This window comes from Anoplopoma fimbria, chromosome 23, assembly GCF_027596085.1.
Source record: "Anoplopoma fimbria isolate UVic2021 breed Golden Eagle Sablefish chromosome 23, Afim_UVic_2022, whole genome shotgun sequence".
Taxonomy (NCBI): Eukaryota; Metazoa; Chordata; class Actinopteri; order Perciformes; family Anoplopomatidae; genus Anoplopoma; species Anoplopoma fimbria.
In genome coordinates, this window is record NC_072471.1 from 16302340 (window position 1) to 16322263 (window position 19924).

The 19924-nt window shown below is 42.3% G+C and overlaps 1 protein-coding gene across 5 annotated transcripts; it reads left to right on the top strand.

The window, feature by feature from the left end:
• The first annotated feature begins 288 nt into the window (after positions 1-288).
• On the top strand, positions 289-19820 carry LOC129112254 (NXPE family member 3-like). 5 transcript variants are annotated; one of them, XM_054624263.1, is made up of 7 exons: positions 289-385; positions 15678-15816; positions 16191-16634; positions 16919-17211; positions 17835-17905; positions 18641-18844; positions 18928-19820. In XM_054624263.1, exons 2-7 carry the CDS (start codon positions 15718-15720, stop codon positions 19479-19481), a joined length of 1665 nt encoding a protein of 554 aa, XP_054480238.1. In that variant the 5' UTR covers positions 289-385; positions 15678-15717; the 3' UTR covers positions 19482-19820. The 5 variants fall into 5 exon arrangements, with proteins under 5 accessions (XP_054480238.1, XP_054480239.1, XP_054480240.1 ...); XM_054624264.1 differs by lacking the exon at positions 289-385 and adding an exon at positions 962-1062; XM_054624265.1 differs by lacking the exon at positions 289-385 and adding an exon at positions 5447-5788.
• Positions 19821-19924: the final 104 nt, after the last annotated feature.

The window sequence follows — 19924 nt, forward strand, 5'->3', positions numbered from 1 at the left end:
CAATAAAGCTTAGAAGAACAATACTTGCTTTGCTTAATCAGCATTCCAACAGTTAGTAAGCACGCAGGATTAATATCGTTACAGCCTTGTTGCTGTATTCCAAATGTGGAACAGAGTACAAAGGTTAAGAAAAGCCTGAAGACTTTTTATTATCTTTATGTTCTTTTTTTAAGTATTTGTTTCAATTAAGGTATTTTAAAACTTTGAATGAAGCCCCTACTCCTTTTTTTTTTTCTGTGCCTTTAAAAGAAACTACACATATTGGGGCAGTGCTTTTGGCATATGGGAGTGTTTAAGAAGAGAAGGCATCATCAACATGAGATACTGAAATAAGGTGACGGATCCCACTGTTTTGAACAGAGTCTCCCAATGAATCTTTAATGAGGTAAGACACATGAAACACTTAAAGTATATACTCTACATGTGTAAACTATTGAGGTACTTTACTTCAACTACTTCTGTTTTATGCTGCTTTATAGTTCTGATCCACTTAATTTCAGAGCGAAATTTGTACTTTGTACATTACAGTTCATTAACTTGACTGTAGTTACTGGATACTCTGTCGATTTAATATTTAAATACAGTTAAAAACATATGATCATCCTATAAAAGCATGCATTCAAAACTTGATGTAAGAAAAAAGTGCAAAAGTATCAGCATCGACATGTATCTCAAGTGTCATTATACAAAAGGTGTCAGGGAGGGGTAGTGTGGACCCAATAGCAGTGCGACTGGACAAAGAATATAGTGCAGCAGATTTATTTGTGAGTGGGACAAACAGCAAACAAACAGGCAGGATAAGACTCACAGTGGGAAACAGGCAGGGGATCAGGCAGACGGAAACCAGAGGAAGCGGAGGCTAAACGCATGGTCGGGGACAGAAGGCTAAGGTGGCTAACCGAGGCAAAAGCAAGGTCGAAATCCAGTGGTTGGGGACAGAAGGCTGAGTCGTTGACCGGGGCACAGGCAAGGCAGGGAAGTCCAGACAGGCAGGGTCGGCAACGGGAAATCAGGCCCATTTTGTAATATTACACCAGGAAAGGACCTCCCCCAACAACCACGGTAACTCTAAAAACAAATGATTAATACAACTAAATTATGTGTGAAACCCTACTGTGATCATTATTTGCAGACACTCATTTGAACAACAATGAAAAACTAATTAGCAGAACGACTGGAGCACCTCTGATATGTATGACAGTGAAAACAAATATTTGTTTTAAGGATTCCTTTGCAGAGTGGGGTTTGGATTGCAAAAGACTGGAGTGTCCAAATGTATTCAAATATTTACATAGTGTTATAACATGTACATGACGCAATAGATCAAGTTCAACAGCAAGAAAGAAGTTCTGACAAGATGTCAGTTACACAATTGTTGTATATATGTGTATATAAATGTGTACATCAGTGACGAAATGTCAGGGCCTTCAAGGTATTCAGAGAAGGCCCTAGAATCCTCAGATATAAAAAAATAAAAAAACATATCTGATTAATTCTATAAATAAAATAAAATATATTTTTATTAATAAATTACAATTTTAAATTTTAAATTACGCCAACTTGTTTCTGTTGTTTTCCGTCCATGCTTTGCGCATTCGAGTGGTTTAATGTTGGGAAAAAAATGCAACCAATCAGATATTTTTCTCTCAGTGTCTCTGGGTAGAATATCCTCCATCCAGGGTATTCTGTTTCCTTGATAGAATCCTCTTACAATTGAATGTAATGAGAGCGTACGTTTGGATTGACAATTTGATCAACCAATCATATTTGGATTCGTAGCCAGTGGGCGTGTTCTCTTAGCTTAGTGCTAATTAGCGATTGATAGACTCTGAAAATGGCAACAGGTGGAGCTATTATTCACACAGCGGGTGGGGATGATATCGTCGCAGTTGGAGACGATATAATCGCCAAATTATTATCAGTGCCCTTTTCCAGACGACCTTTCATTGAAAAGATGGACATTGTTAAAAAAGGGCGCCCAACGCCGGACACCTTGAGCTCAAGCAACCTGCAAAAGCCGGCTATGTGCGCCATTTTCAGGCTAGCAACTGGGAACGATACCCTTGGCTTACGGGCTCAGTCCAACACAAGAGGCTGTACTGCTGGGAGTGCTTGCTGTTCGGAACCGACAAGGGTGCTAATCTTAGCTGTTTAACTAAGGCTGCACAAAAACACCAAAACACAGCAGGTCATCTTAAGGCAACGATAACTCTGAAAACTTTTTGAGACACAAGGATTGAGCTACAGCTGGATGAACAGAGAGGGAGAGAAATGACGATGCACAACAAAAAGGTGAAAACGTCTGATCCATTGTGTGATTTTCCTTGGGAAACAGGAGTTACCTTTCAGGGGCCATGACGAAAGCAGAGAATCGGCTTATCGTGGTAATAACCTGGAGCTACTATCGTTTTTAGCGGAAAATGAGGCAGACTTTCACTACCATCTATCCACTTCCAAAGTGTTTATTGGAACCTCAAGTCAAATCCAGAATGACTTGATTAGTGCTGTAGCCGATGTGATGGGTGAGACAATCAAAGATCGAAACAATCAAAAAAAACATGACAATCATTGTTATGTTCAAGAAACCAGTTCGAGATGATGTGAGCTTTGGGACACGGTGCATTATCCTGCTGGAAGTAGCCATCAGAAGATGGGTATACTGTGGTCATAAAGGGATGGACATGGTCAGCAACAATACTCAAGTAGGCCATGGCGTTTAAACGATGCTCAATTGGTACTAAGGGGCCCAAAGTGTGCCAAGAAAATATCCCCCACACCATTACACCACCACCACCAGCCTGAACCGTTGATACAAGGCAGGATGGATCCATGCTTTCATGTTGTTTATGCCAAATTCTGACCCTACCATCTGAATGTCGCAGCTGAAATCGAGATTCATCAGACCAGGCAACGTTTTTCCAATCTTCTATTGTCCAATTTTGGTGAGCCTGTGCGAATTGTAGCCTCAGTTTCCTGTTCTTAGCTGACAGGAATGACATCAACAAGGCATTTTCGTCCACACAACTGCCGCTCACTGGATATTTTCTCTTTTTTGGACCATTCTCTGTAAACCTTACAGATGGTTGCGTGTGAAAATCCCAGTAGATCAGCAGTTTTTGAAATACTCAGACCAGCCCGTCTGGCACCAACAACCATGCCACGTTCAAAGTCACTTAAATCCCCTTTCTTCCCCATTCTGATGCTCGGTTTGTACTTCAGCAAGTCGTCTTCACCATGTCTAGATGCCTAAATGCATTGAATTGCTGCCATGTGATTGGCTGATTAGCTATTTGTGTTAACAAGAAATTGAACAGGTGTGCCTAATAAAATGGCCGGTGAGTGTATATGCGTATATACGTGTGTGTGTGTGTGTGTGTGTGTGTGTGTGTGTTTGTGTGTGTGTATGTGAGCACTTACCTTCCTATACAACAGTGGACTTAGGCGTCATAAACTAGTCACCAACAGGGGATTGAACGGCAAACGGGACATTTTTTAAGTCCCCTGATGGTCATGCCTTGAATCAAGCTAAAATCATGTCTAAAACCCTCTGGTATGTATACTTTTTATAATTTTAGCCAAGTGGGGACTTGAAAGTGTGTGAGTGTTTAATTCCATACTCAGCACTGATCCTGCAGGCTGAGTTTTTTAACGACCAATTCACACACACGTCGTTTTTAACACTCCTCCAAGCCTGTCTTTCAGACTGTAGATGGGCCATTAAGAAGGTTACTTTGTGAAGCAACCTGTCCCTTGAAACATGATTTTTTGATTATTTTTATGTAACAAAATAGAATTGCTCAACTTAAGTGGATACTTTAAGTTTTAGTTTTGGCACTGTAATAATTTAAAGGGCTACCCAGCGGGCAGGAGAGTAATACATATTTTAGAATCTAAAAGAAAACAATATAAAAACTACCAGGATAAAATTAGAATAGTCAAAAAATAGTCAGCAGAAAAATCCTTTATTTTCAACTAATTTGACATTAGACTTTACCTAGACCTTTAAACTTTTTCAGTTCCAAAATACTTGCCTGATACTTACTCTACACTTATAGGAATCAAATTTGTTTGTTGATGCAGATTAGAGTAAAAATGTCCACACTTGTATTGTATGGAATGACAGAGGTCCACTGTTGGCTGGTACATAATGACAAAGGTCCACTGTTGGCTGGTACAAAATTACACAAATTCACACATTAAAACTCCAGGTATGGAAAGAAACAAGCAACATTAATAGTACTTAAGTAAAATCTAAACATATAATTCAATATTATTCTTTAAACATTATTATTATTATTATTATATTGTTGTAACTAAATATAAAGGCTCAGCTGTAGTGGATGGCTTAACAATGTTTAGGCTTGACACTATTAAAATGAAGTGTTACCCAGAAAGCAAGGGAGTAATGAGTACTTAAAAATCTGAAAGAGGAAGCAAAAAAAGAGGATGAAATTGGGAATAAAATGCCTTTCTTTTCATTTTTAATAACTTGCTGATTTATTATTAGACTTTTATTAGACCTTTAAAATTATTCCGTCCACAAAAATTCCTTTGTACAGTTTTTACAAGCAGGTATTAAACAGGTGGTGGCACTGGATTTAAATTAATTTTACAATGAACTTGTGTCCTCAATTAATTTTGTTGATTAATAGTATAGAGAAGGGTCCACACTTGTATTGTATGGAATGACACAAGTTCCCTCTTAGATAGCATGGAGTGACATTCACACTCTAGCATGGATGAATTAAAAAGAAATAAGCAAAATAGATCATGCTTATTTATCTAAACTAAATATCATCTAGTCTGTATTGTTTTTTATTTTTATTAGTAAAATAACACCAGCAATGTTGTCATTGTAGCTTTTTGAAATTTTAGGAGGAAATTTTATATCTTTAAATTGTATTAACTGTATTATTTTACAGTAACCTCTGTCCAGACAGAAGCTGAACTGAACTTGAAATTGTGATGAGCAATCTACAACTTATCTCAGAATCATCTAACCAAGATACAGATCAATGAATAAGGCTTTACATGTTGACATTTGTTTGGACAAAGCTACAACCAGAAAAGGTTTTCCAAACTTGGACTGTATAGAATTAATTTAGTCCCCTCTTTTCCTGTACAAAATGACATTTGTCAGTCCATTTTAACCCTTTAGATTCCATCTTTTCCAACATTTCTCAGTTGTTTTTTATTTGGCTTTACTTTGTGTTGAATTACAATATTCATAACACAGGTTTCTAAGACCACAAATCAAATACAGTACAAAAATGATTGGTCCTTGGGCTTCCGCCGGGGTAAACACTCTCCTCCGGTACCAGTGAACATCAAGGGAATGGACATTGAGATTGTGAAATCTTATAAGTACCTGGGTGTTCACTTGAACAATAAACTGGACTGGACTGACAACACTAACAAAAAGTCCTTTGGAGTGCAGGGAGCACTCCTGAGGACCTTTTTCGACTCTGTGGTGGCATCAGCCATCTTCTATGCAGTGGTCTGCTGGGGCAGCAGCATCTCGACAGCCGACAGGAAGAGACTAAACAAACTTGTCAGGAAGGCCAGCAGTGTCCTGGGATGTCCACTGGATATGGTGGAAGTGGTGGGAGACAGGAGGATGATGGCTAAGCTATCATCCCTGATGGACAACACCTCCACCCCATGCTGGACACTGGCAGCTCTGTGCAGCTCCTTCAGCCACCAGCTGCTTCACCCCCGGTGTGTGAAGGAGAGGTACCGCAGGTCCTTCCTTCCTGTCAGGCTGCACAACCAACTCTGCTCCCAGTAGGTCAGACATACCAAAAAATGACTATATAAATCTGTGCAATATAAACAAACAATAATACCAAAATTATTCTGTATGTTTACATAACGTTTTAGTTATTGTGGATTTTTAAAGTTTTTTTACTTAATTAATACTCTTTACTGTGTTATTACTTATTTATAATACTTGTTTTGAGCTTGTTTTTTTACTCGTCTACATCTTCTCTGTGTGTGTATGTTTGTGTATGTATGTTTGTGTATTTATGTGTGTATATTTTTGTGTATGTATATGTGTATGTTTGTGTATGTATGTGTGTATGTTTGTGTATGTATGTGTGTATGTTTGTGTATATGTGTATGCATGTGTGTATGTGTATTACAGCGGGGAAAATAAGTATTGAACACGTCACCATTTTTCTCAGTAAATATATTTCTAAAGGTGCTATTTACATGAAATTTTCAACAGATGTAATCCATACATACAAAGAAAACCAAACAAATATGTTCAGAAATTAAGTTATGTGTAATAAAATGGAATGACACAGGGAAAAAGTATTGAACACGCTTACTGAAATTTATTCAATACTTGGTACAAAAGCCTTTGTTGGTAATGATAGCTTCAAGACGCCTCCTGTATGGAGAAACTAGTTGCATGCATTGCTCAGGTGTGATTTTGGACCATTCTTCCACACAAAGTCTTCAAATATTGAAGGTTCCTGTGGGCCTCGAGATGACGTGCTGACGTACTGCGGTAAGCGTGTTGCGTCACTTCCGGTTCTCAGAGTAGTTGATAGCGTGCTTTTCGCAGCTCCAGCGAAAACTAGTGAATTGTGTGACATTCTTGATTATAGCGGCTAATTACCTGTTTTACATTTAAAACACTTGAACACTCATATCACATCTTAATTCAGCGACTTTTCGCTTAAACCAACAGTTTACAGGTTGTTCAGTTCTGCTAACGCTAGCTAGCCTCGTTTAGCTTAGCAGCTAGCGATGGCTCTCCTCTCTCCTGCTCAGTGTGTCTCATGTTTTTATTATTATATTCCTTTATTGATCCCCATGGGGGAAATTCAAGTGTTGCAGCAGCTCAACTACACAGAAACAGATAATAAATACACATACAATAAAATAAAAATAAGAATACAAATAAAATAAAAAAATGTACAGTATATCCACATGAGGGGGGCTGGTCAGCATGATGACAGACTGTGGTCTCCACTGTTGTTGTACAGTCTGATGGCAGTGGCCACAAATGAGCGTCTGAAGCGCTCCGTCCTGCTCTTTGGTAGAAAGCCGACAGCTGAAAGAGCTGCCCAGCTGCCACAGCTCCTCATGGAGCGGGTGAGAGGGATTGTCCAGGATGGCTCCGAGTTTGGCCTTCATCCTCCTCTCACCCACTGACTCCAGACTGTCCAGCTCCAGACCCACCACAGAGCTGGCTTTCCTCACCAGCTTGTTGAGCTTGTTGGCATCTCCAGTCCTGATGCCACCACCCCAGCACACCACAGCAAAGAAGAGGGCGCTGGCTACCACAGACTGGTAGAATGCCTTGAGCAGTTTATTGCACACATTGAAGGACCTCAGCCTCCTCAGGAAGAACAGCCTGCTCTGTCCTTTCCTGTATAGGGCGTCAGTGTTGTGTGTCCAGTCCAGTTTATTGTTTATCTGCACCCCAAGGTACTTGTAGGACTCAACCCTCTCCACTTCCCCTCCCTGAATGAAAACAGGGACAGGGGGGCTTCTGTTCCTCTGGTAGTCCACCACAAGCTCCTTGGTCTTGCTGATGTTGAGCTTCAGGTGGTTGTTGCTGCACCATGTGATGAAGCTCTCAATCAGTCCTCTGTACTCCTCCTCGTTGTCCCTGGTGATACATGTTTAGCCATGCCTCTGCCTCCTTTACTGATAAGGGTACATGTAACAAATGTAGTTTGTTTGTTAGGTTGGAGGCGAGGCTCAGTGAGTTAGAGGCCCGGTTCCGCACCATTGAAGCTCAGTCGTTAGCTCCTGTAGTTAGCCAGCCCACCCCCGTAGTCGGTGCGGGCCAACCAGACGTAGCTCCTGCTAGCCGTCCCCCTGGAACCCCCGAGCAGCCGGGAGGCTGGGTGACTGTCCAAGGGAAGCATAACTCTATGTCGAAGCACACGGGTCACCACCAACCACTTAACGTTTCTAACCAGTTCTCCCCGCTCAGCGACACACCCGCTGAGAAACCAGCTCTGGTGATCGGCAGCTCCATTCTGAGAAACGTGAAGTTAGCGAAGACAGGGGCTATAGTTAACTGCATCCCCGGGGCCAGAGCGGGCGAGATAGAATCCCATTTGAAACTGCTGGCTAAGGCTAAACGTAAATACAGTACGATTGTTATTCACGTCAGCGGTAATGACACCCGATTACGTCGCTCGGAGGTCACTAAATTGAACGTGGAATCGGTGTGTTCATACGCAAAGACAATGTCGGACTCCGTAGTATTCTCTGGCCCTCTCCCTAACCTGGTCAATGATGAGATGTATAGCCGCATGTCATCATTCCGCCGCTGGCTGTCGAGGTGGTGTCCTGCAAACAATGTGGGCTTCGTAGACAATTGGCATACTTTCTGGGGAAAACCTGGTCTGATTAGGAGAGACGGCATTCATCCTACTTTGGATGGAGCGGATCTCATCTCTAGAAATCTGACCCAGTTCATTAGTGGACCTAATCCATGACCCAGAGTTCAGACCAGGAAGCAGAAGCAGAGTCGCAGTCTTTCACACTTCTCTGCGCTTCCTTTGGAGCAGTTACCCACCCATTTACCCACCCAAAACCCCATAGAGACTGTCTGCCCCACGGCCACTTCAATTATTTAAAGTCAACAGAAGAGGAGTTATACAAAATAACTTAATAAAAGTTAAGGCAACCAATGCAACAGTGCATCAAAACAGGACAATTAAATGTGGACTCTTAAATATTAGATCTCTGTCATCTAAGGGTGTACTTGTAAATGATTTAATATCAGATAATCATATTGATTTATTTTGTCTTACTGAAACCTGGCTGTGTCATGAAGAGTACGTTAGCCTTAATGAATCAACTCCAAGTTATATTAATACTCATATTCCTCGAGGCACAGGCCGAGGAGGTGGAGTAGCAGCTATCTTTGACTCAAGCCTATTAATAAACCCTAAACCTAAATTAAATTACAACTCATTTGAAAGCCTTGTTCTTAGTCTTTCAAACCCGAGCGGGAAAGCATTAAAGTCAATTTTATTTGTTATAGTGTATCGTGCACCAGGTGCGTATTCTGAATTCCTATCTGAATTCTCAGAGTTTTTATCTAGTTTAGTCCTTAAGACAGATACAGTTATTATTGTAGGGGATTTTAATATTCATGTGGATGTGGATAATGATAGCCTTAGTACTGCGTTTAGTTCATTATTAGATTCTATTGGCTTCTGTCAGTGTGTACATAAACCGACTCACTCTTTTAACCATACCCTCGACCTTGTTCTGGTATATGGTATTGAAATAGAAAATGTAATTGTCTCTCAACAGAACTCTCTTTTATCGGACCATTATCTAATAACCTTTGAATTTTTACTACCAGAGTGTACGCCATTAGGCAAAAGTTTCTACACTAGATGTCTATCTGATAATGCTGTAGCTAAATTTAAAGAAGCGATTTCTTCAGGGTTTTATTCAGTACCATTGCTCAATATAACAGAGGACTCCTACGCTAACTTTAGTCCGTCTCAGATTGAGCATCTTGTTGATAGTGCTGCATGCTCACTGCGAATGACACTAGACTCTATAGCTCCTCTAAAAAAGAAGCTAATAAAAGAAAGGAGGTTTGCTCCATGGTATAACCCTCAAACCTGTGAATTAAAGCAAATATCGCGAAAACTTGAAAGGATATGGCGTTCCACCAATGTGGATGAAGCGCGGTTAGTCTGGCGAGACAGTCTTGAAATATATAAGAAGGCACTCCGTAATGCTAGAGCAGCCTATTATTCAGCATTAATAGAGAAAAATAAGAACAACCCTAGGGTTCTCTTCAGCACTGTAGCCAGGCTGACAGAGAGTCACAGCTCTGTTGAGCCGTGTATTCCTATAAACCTCAGTAGTAGTGACCTGTCTCTTAGACCTGATTCCGACTAGGCTGCTTAAGGAAGTTTTACCTTTAATTAGCAATTCTTTATTAGAAATGATCAATCTGTCTTTACTAACGGGCCATGTACCACAGGCCTTCAAACTAGCTGTAATTAAACCTCTTCTTAAGAAACCTACTCTTGATCCAGAGGTGTTGGCTAACTATAGACCTATATCTAACCTTCCGTTCCTCTCCAAGATCCTTGAGAAAGCAGTAGCAAATCAGCTCTGTGACTTTATGCATAACAATAGTTTATTTGAGGATTTTCAGTCAGGATTTAGAGTGAATCATAGCACAGAGACGGCACTGGTGAAAATTACCAATGACCTTCTAATAGCTTCAGACAAAGGACTTGTCTCTGTACTTGTATTGCTAGACCTTAGTGCTGCATTTGATACCATTGATCACCAAATCCTATTACAGAGATTGGAGCATCTAATAGGCATTAAAGGAACCGCACTTAGCTGGTTTAAGTCGTATTTATCAGACCGATCTCAGTTTGTATATGTAAACAATGAAAGCTCGATGAAAACCAGGATTAGTCACGGAGTTCCACAGGGGTCTGTTCTTGGACCTATTTTATTTACCTTGTATATGCTTCCCTTGGGGAATATTATCAGAAAACACTCAGTAAACTTTCATTGTTATGCAGATGTTACCCAGTTATATCTATCAATTAAGCCAGACGAAACTAACCAGTTCTCTAAACTTCAAGCATGTTTTACGGACATAAAAACCTGGATGACCTGTAACTTCTTAATGTTAAACTCTGAAAAAACAGAAGTTATCCTACTAGGCCCAGATCACCTTCAAATTCAATTATCTAACGATATAGTTTCTCTAGATGGCATTGCTCTAGCATCCAGCACTACCGTTAAGAACCTTGGAGTTATCTTTGATCAGGATCTGTCTTTTAACTCTTATATAAAACAGATCTCAAGGACAGCCTTTTTTCATTTACGTAACATTGCGAAAATCAGGCAAATCCTGTCTCAAAGCGATGCAGAAAAACTAGTTCATGCATTTGTTACCTCTAGACTAGATTACTGTAACTCCTTATTATCAGGCTGCTCTAATAGGTCTCTTAGATCTTTACAGTTGATCCAGAATGCTGCAGCACGTGTTCTAACAAAAACTAAGAAAAGAGATCATATTACTCCAGTATTAGCTTCTCTGCACTGGCTCCCTGTTAAATCAAGAATAGAATTTAAAATTATTTTACTTACCTACAAAGCTCTAACTGGCCAGGCACCGTCTTATCTTAAGGAACTTATAGTTCCATATTACCCAACTAGAAAGCTGCGCTCAATCAATGCAGGGTTACTTGTGGTTCCTAGAGTATATAAAAGTAGGATGGGAGCCAGAGCCTTCAGTTATCAATTCAATTCAATTCAATAGCCCAGAATCACAAATTACAAATTTGCCTCAGAGGGCTTTACAATCTGTGCACATGCGATATCCTCTGTCCTTCCCTCACATCGGCACAGGAAAAACTCCCCTAAAAAAACCCTTTAACAGGGAGAAAAAAGGAAGAAACCTCTGGGAGAACGACAGAGGAGGGATCCTTCTCCCAGGATGGACAGAATGCAATAGATGTCATGTGTACAGAATGAACAGCATAACAGAGATAAAACACATTCAATGTATATGACATAAATGATTCATATAATAAGACTACTTATAATAACAGCAGCAATTATTACAGTAGAATTATAATTATGAAAATAGGGATAGTAATGTGATTAATAATAATAATCGAAGTAGCAGTGGGTGTCAGTCGGCTCACAGCAGGAGGCACGACCACGGTCCAGGTACCACAACGATTCATGGAAACCTGCAGAGCGAGAAAGCAAAAGGGCTTCAGGGTGGAAGTAAAGCTAAAATGCTTAATGGTACAGGTAATAGTAATAGTAATGTGACTAGTAATAATAATGGTGGTAGCAGTCGGTGTCAGCAGGGCCGTAGCAGGATGCACGACCACGGTCCAGGTACAGCCACGATTTATAGAAGCCTGCGAAGCGAGAAGCACAAAGACTCCAGGGTACAAGCAAGTCAATAAGCGTAATAGTACAGGCAATAATAATAGTAATGTGACTAATAATGATAGTGGTAGTAGTAGTGGGTGTCAGCAGGGCCTCAGTAGGTGGCACGATGACAGTCCAAATATAACCCCGATTCCTGGGAACCTGCGAGGCGAGAAAGCACAAGAACTCTGGGGAAGAAGCAAAATCAGTAATGTGCATAAATAGGAGATTAATACATAAAGATGGAGGGGGAGAGAGGAGCTCAGCGTATCCTAGGTAGTCCCCCGGCTGTCTAGGCATATAGCAGCATATCTAGGGGCTGGACCAAGGCGAACCTGAACCAGCCCTAACTATAAGCGCTATCAAAAAGGAAGGTCTTAAGCCTGCTCTTGAAAGTGGTGAGTGTGTCTGCCCCCCGGACTGAAACTGGAACCTGGTTCCACAGAAGAGGAGCCTGATAATCCAGCACTACCGTTAAGAACCTTGGAGTTATCTTTGATCAGGATCTGTCTTTTAACTCTTATATAAAACAGATCTCAAGGACAGCCTATTTTATTATAAGTAGTCTTATTATATGAATCATTTATGTCATATACATTGAATGTGTTGTATCTCTGTTATGCTGTTCATTCTGTACACATGACATCTATTGCATTCTGTCCATCCTGGGAGAAGGATCCCTCCTCTGTCGTTCTCCCATAGGGTTCTTCCTTTTTTCTCCCTGTTAAAGGTTTTTTTTAGGGGAGTTTTTCCTGTGCCGATGTGAGGGAAGGACAGAGGATGTCGCATGTGCACAGATTGTAAAGCCCTCTGAGGCAAATTTGTAATTTGTGATTCTGGGCTATACAAAATAAACTGAATTGAATTGAATTGATCTTTAGTTCTTTCCATATATTTTCAGGTGGCGGGGGAGGCTGCCGGACAGACCCGGTAAACCCAAACGTGTGGTGAGGGTGAACTGGGAACGTCTGGCTGAGGATCCTGTCCGCAAGGTCTTCAACTCCCACCTCCGGAATAATTTCTTGTGCATCCCGGGGGAGGCTGGGGACATGGAATCCGAGTGGGCCATGTTCAGATCCTCCATTGTGGAAGCTGCTGCTAGGAGCTGTGGTCGGAAGGCGATCGGTGCCTGTTGTGGTGGCAATCCGAGAACCCGCTGGTGGACACCAGTGGTGAAGGAGGCTGTCAAGCTGAAGACTGAGGCCTTTCGGGCTTGGCTGGCCCAGGGGTCTCCTGAATCAGCAGGCAGGTACCGGTTGGCCAGAAGGTCTGCAGCTACGGCAGTTGCTGAAGCAAAAACCCGGGTGTGGGAGGAGTTTCAGTCCTCAGTGGAAGAGGCAGAGTCTGGAGACTCGTCCATATGCCTGGCAGAGGTCGTTGAGGTAGTTAAAAAGCTCTTCAGCGGCAAGGCGCCAGGAGTGGATGAGATTCGACCGGAGATGCTAAAGGCTCTCCACATTGTTGGGCTGTCTTGGCTGACACGTCTCTTCACTGTCGCGTGGAAGTCGGGTACGGTGCCTGTGGAGTGGCAGACCGGGGTGGTGGTTCCCATTTTCAAAAAGGGGGACCGGAGAGTGTGCTCCAATTATAGGGATATCACACTGCTCAGCCTCCCCGGGAAAGTTTGCTCCAGGGTGCTGGAAAGGAGGCTCCAGCCGATTGTCGAACCTCGGAATCAGGAGGAGCAATGCGGATTCCGTCCTGACCGTGGAACAGTGGACCAGCTCTTTACCCTTGCAGGCCTGTTGGAGGGTGCATGGGAGTTTGCTCATCCAGTCTACTGTATGTATTTTGCGGGAATATGGGGTACCTGGTTCATTGCTACGAGCCATTCGGTCCTTGTATGACCAAAGTGAGAGCTGTGTCCGGATACTCGGCACAAAGTCGAGCTTGTTCCCAGTGCGTGTTGGCCTCCGCCAGGGCTGCCCCTTGTCACCAATCCTGTTTGTGATTTTCATGGACAGGATTTCAAGGTGCAGCTGGGGGGAGGAGAGTTTCCGGTTTGGGGACCTCAGAATTGCATCCCTGCTTTTTGCAGATGATGTGGTTCTGTTGGCTTCTTCAGAACGTGACCTTCAGCACGCACTGGGGCGGTTCACAGCCGAGTGCGAAGCTCTCAATTTACCAGTCCATCTACATTCCAACCCTCACCTTTGGTCATGAGCTTTGGGTAGTGACCGAAAGAATGAGATCGCGAATACAAGCGGCCGAAATGAGCTTCCTTCGTAGGGTGGCTGGGCTCAGCCTTAGAGATAGGGTGAGGTGCTCAGACATCCGGAGGGAGCTCGGAGTAGAGCCGCTGCTCCTTCACGTCGAAAGGGGCCAGCTGAGGTGGTTCGGGCATCTGATCAGGATGCTCCCTTTAGAGGTTTTCCAGGCACGTCCAACTGGTAAGAGGCCCCGGGGTAGACCCAGAACACGCTGGAGGGATTACATATCTCGTCTGGCCTAGGAATGCCTAGGGGTTCCCCAGGAGGAGCTGGAATGTGTTGTTGTCGCCCCCGCGACCCAGCCCCGGATAAGCGGAGGAAAATGGATGGATGGATGGATGGATATATTTTCTATTGGATTCAAGTCAGGTGATTGGCTGGGCCATTCTAGCAGCTTTATTTTCTTTCTCTGAAACCAATTGAGAGTTTCCTTGGGTGTGTGTTTGGGATCATTGTCTTGCTGAAATGTCCTCCCTCGTTTCATCTTCATCATCCTGGTAGATGGCAGCAGATTTTTATCAAGAATGTCCTTCCTTCAATCATTTTACATGCATATTGTCACAAACTTAACTGTTGGTATGGTGTTTTTGGGGTGATGTGCAGTGCCATTTGACCTCCAAACATGGTGTGTATTATGGTATCCAAAGAGTTCAATTTTGGTCTCATCAGACCAGACTATATTCTCCCAGTATTTCATAGGCTTGTCTAAATGTTTTGCAGCAAACTTTAAACGAGCTTCAACATGCTTTTTCTTCAGCAATGGAGTCTTGCGTGGTGAGCGTGCATACAGGCCACGGCGGTTGAATGCATTACTTATTGTTTTCTTTTAAACAATTGTACCTGCTAATTCCAGGTCTTTCTGAAGCTCTGCACAAGTGGTCCTTGGCTCTTGGACAACTCTTCTGATAATTCCTTTCACTCCTCTGTCAGAAATCTTGCGAGGAGCACCTGGTCATGGTCGGGTAAATGGTGAAATGATGTTTCCACTTCCGGATTATGGCCCCAACAGTGCTCACTGGAACATTCAGAAGTTTAGAAATCCTTCTGTAACCAATGCCATCAGTATGTTTTGCAACAATAAGGTTGCAAAGGTCTTGAGAGAGCTCTTTGCTTTTACCCATCATGAGATGTTTCTTGTGTGACACCTTGGTAATGAGACACCTTTTTACAGGCCATCAGTTGGGACTGAACCAGCTGATATTAATTTGCACTGACAAGGGGCAGGATTGCTTTCTAATTACTGATAGATTTCAGCTGGTGTCTTGGCTTTCCATGCCTTTTTGCACCTCCCTTTCTTCATGTGTTCAATACTTTTTCCCTGTGTCTTTCCATTTTATTACACATAACTAAATATCTGGACTTATTTGTTTTGTTTTCTTTGTATGTGTGGATTACTTGGGTTGTTACCTACATCTGGTGAACATGTCATGTCAATAGCACCTTTAGAAATGTATTTACTGAGAAAAATGGTGACGTGTTCAATACTTATTTTACCCGTTGTATATATTTACGTATATATATGTGTATATATATATATGTATGTGTTTTTTAATCCAGTACCAGGGGAGGTGCTATGCAGTAGGACTGATCCTTGATCATGAAGGCCACAGCTTGTACGAGAAGGAAGTCCTGCGCCATCTTCCTCTTTCTGGCCGTCTCAGTCTTAACCTTTGTGCTACTTTACATGGACATTCAGGTGAAAACTTGGTTTTAGTGTCTGAAATGTTTAATATTATTCAGGTTCTCTGGATATTTTGTTGCAATTTGTTTCAATCATGCACCTTGATTTGGTGAAAGCAGCAGCTCCTCTAGTAGTAAAGGATAAAGCTTGTATTATTCTATACTTTAAATGACCCATCCATGTGTTCCAACCTACTGGGTTCTATTCATACAACAGAGTGTCTTGAAACGTTTCCCGTCGGTCAATGTTAAGAACAGTTGTTATAAAACCCTCCAAAATTATTGAAATCGTCTTCCCTCTTGGCCCTTTGAATTTATTTGGTTAATTTGTTTTCTTTGCGTTTGTTTGATGTATGTTTGTCGCCATCTCTTTCTCGAACCCCCTGCCAGTTTCAGCCTAAAATCAACTCCACCATCGTCGTCCCGAGAGTCTCCTCTGACCCTGACATGCATCGCAGCTTCTGCACCTTCCAGCCAATGTCCCCTGAGCACGCTCTGGAGGAACGCCTCATACTAGACTCCACTGCTTGGCCTGAAACTCCACTTTTGCCAGATCCTGTTTCCATTGAGCAGACCAGTCATCCAGCTCACAGCACCTTCACCATTCTCCCAGGGAGGAGAGGAGGACAGTGGCACATAGGGGATCAGCTGGAGGTTATGATTCAAACCTCTGACTTCCAGGGTCGTCCCAAGAAGTCTGGGGGGGACTTCCTACTCGCCCGGCTGCACAACCGGAAGCTTGGTGCAGGTGTGGTTGGGCAAGTGGTGGATCATCTGAATGGGAGCTACTCTGCTGTTTTGTCTTTACTCTGGGAAGGAAACGCACAGGTTGAGGTGATGCTACCATCATGTTTAATGCAATGGCACTGTAGGTGTTTTTAATCTTTTAACTGGTTGTTTGCGAAGCCTTGCCTACCTTTAGTTACCTCATGGGAGCGTTTACGTATATAGACAATTCTCCAGAGATTATTGTCAGAGATTAATCTGGCTCACGACTTGAAGATGGGGATCTTTATAAGTGTGGAGCTTGAAGTGGTATTACTGATATGACTGAACATGATCGGACTTACTGATATGACTGAACATGATCGGAAAACTCTGGTTCTCTTTCCAATCAGGTGATGCTGGTTCATCCTGGTGAGGCCATATCAGTGTTGAACAGGCTGAACAGAGAACACCCTGACAGGATTTACTTCAAGAGCCTCTTTCGCTCAGGCTCACTCTCTGAAACCACCATCTGTAATGTCTGCCTACGTCCAACCCAGCCGATGTGCAACTTCACTGACCTCCGTACAGGCGAGCCCTGGTTCTGCTACAAGCCAAAGAACCTAAACTGTGATACCAGGATCAACCACGCCATGGGACATTACAACAAAAAAGTCGAGGCCAACGAAGAGAAGCTCTTTCAAAGGTGAGGGAGGGAGAGAGACTTTTTGCGTGGAAAAATAAGGTTCTAGCTCCAAATCCACTAAACCAGCCTGAAAATGAAGAAAATCTGAAACGACTGCATTCGAGTTCATGGAGCAGAGCCGTTTAGTTGTCAGACTCTGGTCAGAGCTGGAGCAAAGGGTCAATTGGTTAATCAGTTTTCAGGCATCAAGCAGCTGACTGCTGCATCTAATAAAATATGTTAATGAGAGAGGTGAGAATCAACTAAATCAGTTTAGTCACTGGCCGTAAAACCAAAACTATGAACTGTCAAACGTTCTGTTGAAAGTAATCATTATTTCTGGGTTCATCACTGTGAGTTGCACCTTGTGAGTTGCACCTTGTATCTTGCACATAACATACTCATTGGACCCATTGATTATATGAAAATAATACATATATTAGTGCTGCTTTAATTCACAAGATTTTTAGGGGTTACGTTTTTTTGTGATGTTGAATGAATTTTCAAGCAGTTGTTTCTCTTTTTAACGATTTTTTCAATTTTAACTTCATTCAATTATTTCAAATGTTTCGCCTCTCTCTTGAATTCTTGTTGTTAATGTTGTGCGTTTAAGATCATTTTCATCATTTTCATGTTTTCTTCAGTGGCGTTAACCTGAAAGTCATCATTCAAGCTTCAGGACCTGCTAGTGTCATCGTGTTGCCACAAAAAGAAGGTAAAGCACCATATTTTATTTTATATTTATTGCTAAAACTAATTAGAGCAAGAGGTTTTCATATGGAAGCATTTCTTATTTATTTCAGTGACAGTATGATCCTCAGGTGACCTTTTTTTGTTCCCAATTCCTTGACTTTAGCAGTTCCCTTAATTCTGTCTTACCTTTATGAATCCCTGAAAGTAAGACTTTAATAAAGACATATGAGGCAGGACGTGTAGCCTTGTATGGTATTATTGGGGATTAGCTAATACAATTTTTTTATTCTAATGAAAGCGTGCTCAGTTGGGCACAGGTGGCATTCATCATGTTTACCCTGGTCATTTACAATCATTTGAAGTTAGGAGCGTTTGCTGCATCTGATTAGCTCATTCGTACGAGCCCACCGAATGAAACAAAAGTAAGGAAACAGTTTAGATAAGAATACAGAATGGTCTCGCATGAGGTCCACTGAGAGTAAAACTGTCAGAAAAAAAGTGGAAAGAGTTATCGACTCACTTCTGGCATTCTCCTGTAGAGAGATGTATTCAGCCAAATTTCAGAGGAGAGTTTGGAGCATGGGGCACAGCTAAAATGTATGAACGCTGCACCAGCTGTTAGCAGTGTTTCAAGTCTCTCAGGAGTAAGGATAGTCCATAAGTGGTTCATAGAATCACTTTATACTTTGGTTTTGTTTTTTCCTGTTCACTACTGGATTTTGCATAAACCCATCCTTATTATTTTACTTCCTCCCAGGTCAACCAAAGGTCAAGAGCAGCACTGTGATATCTGGACCCTCTGGTTATTACTACCAGGGCTTTTGGCGAGCACTAAGTGACACCACAGTTCGCAAATTCAACACGTCTGCCATCAGTCGGTGTCTGAAAGGCAAGGTGGTCCACATGTTTGGAGACTCCACCGTCAGGCAGTGGTTTGAATTCCTCAATGCAGCACAACCAGGTAGCTGATCAACAGGGATTTCTGGCAACAGTTTGATTTTGTTCCCACTGTAGCCTAATTTGATTCCCCTGTAATCCTTTCAGGTCTTAAGGAGTTTGACCTGCACAGCCCGAATAAAGCTGGACCTTACATCTCCTTGGACTATGCAAACAATATCTTGCTTTTGTCCCGCTTCCACGGCCCTCCCATCCGGATTGTCGATGTCTCAACCAGCGACCTTCGTTACATCGCCAATGAGCTAGATGGCTTAATCGGAGGACCAGACAATGTCATAGTTTTTGGCATCTGGGCTCACTTCGGCACTTTTCCCATGGAGATCTACATCAGGAGGCTGCAGAGCATCCGCAGGGCGGTGGTGCGCCTGCTGGACAGGGCTCCAGGCACGCTGGTTGTCATCCGAACAGGGAACCCCAAAGCTTTGTCACTTTCTGTGTCGCTAACTAACAGCGACTGGCACTCGCTGCAGTGTAACAAGGTGCTCAGAGCCGTGTTCAAAGGACTGAATGTTCATGTGATCGATGCCTGGGACATGACCCTGGCCCACCATCTGCCACACAACCTCCACCCACCACCTCCTATTATTAAGAATATGGTAAACCATCTCTTGTCCTACATATGTCCTCAGAAGGCTGGCTAGATGTGTTGGGTTGTTTGGGAAGGAGAGGAGTGGGGATTAAAGCACAAATGTACATGTTATCTGTTTTCTCTTAAGTCTTGCATTTTTCTTTTAGTAGTCTATACTCAGACTAGACTAACTACATTTAAAAAAAAACAAATCAAATCAGGCAATGTTTAGTAAACGCAAAAGAAACAGAACTGTATTGAAAGCAGATGCAAGCCCGCTACGGTATTAAACATTAACTGGATGATCACACTTAACAAATACAACTTCATGCCCCCTTTCTTAGGATATCCTCACAGAATAGCAGAAGTCAATCGTTGCCGAATAAACAGAATTGTCAACTCGTTACACTCTGTTTTCATCTTGAGTCTGACATTGCGCCTCAAATCCATTCAAGTGATGGGGATTTGATCTTTGCTAACCAATCCCGAGACACCGCCTGAATCTAACGTTATTTT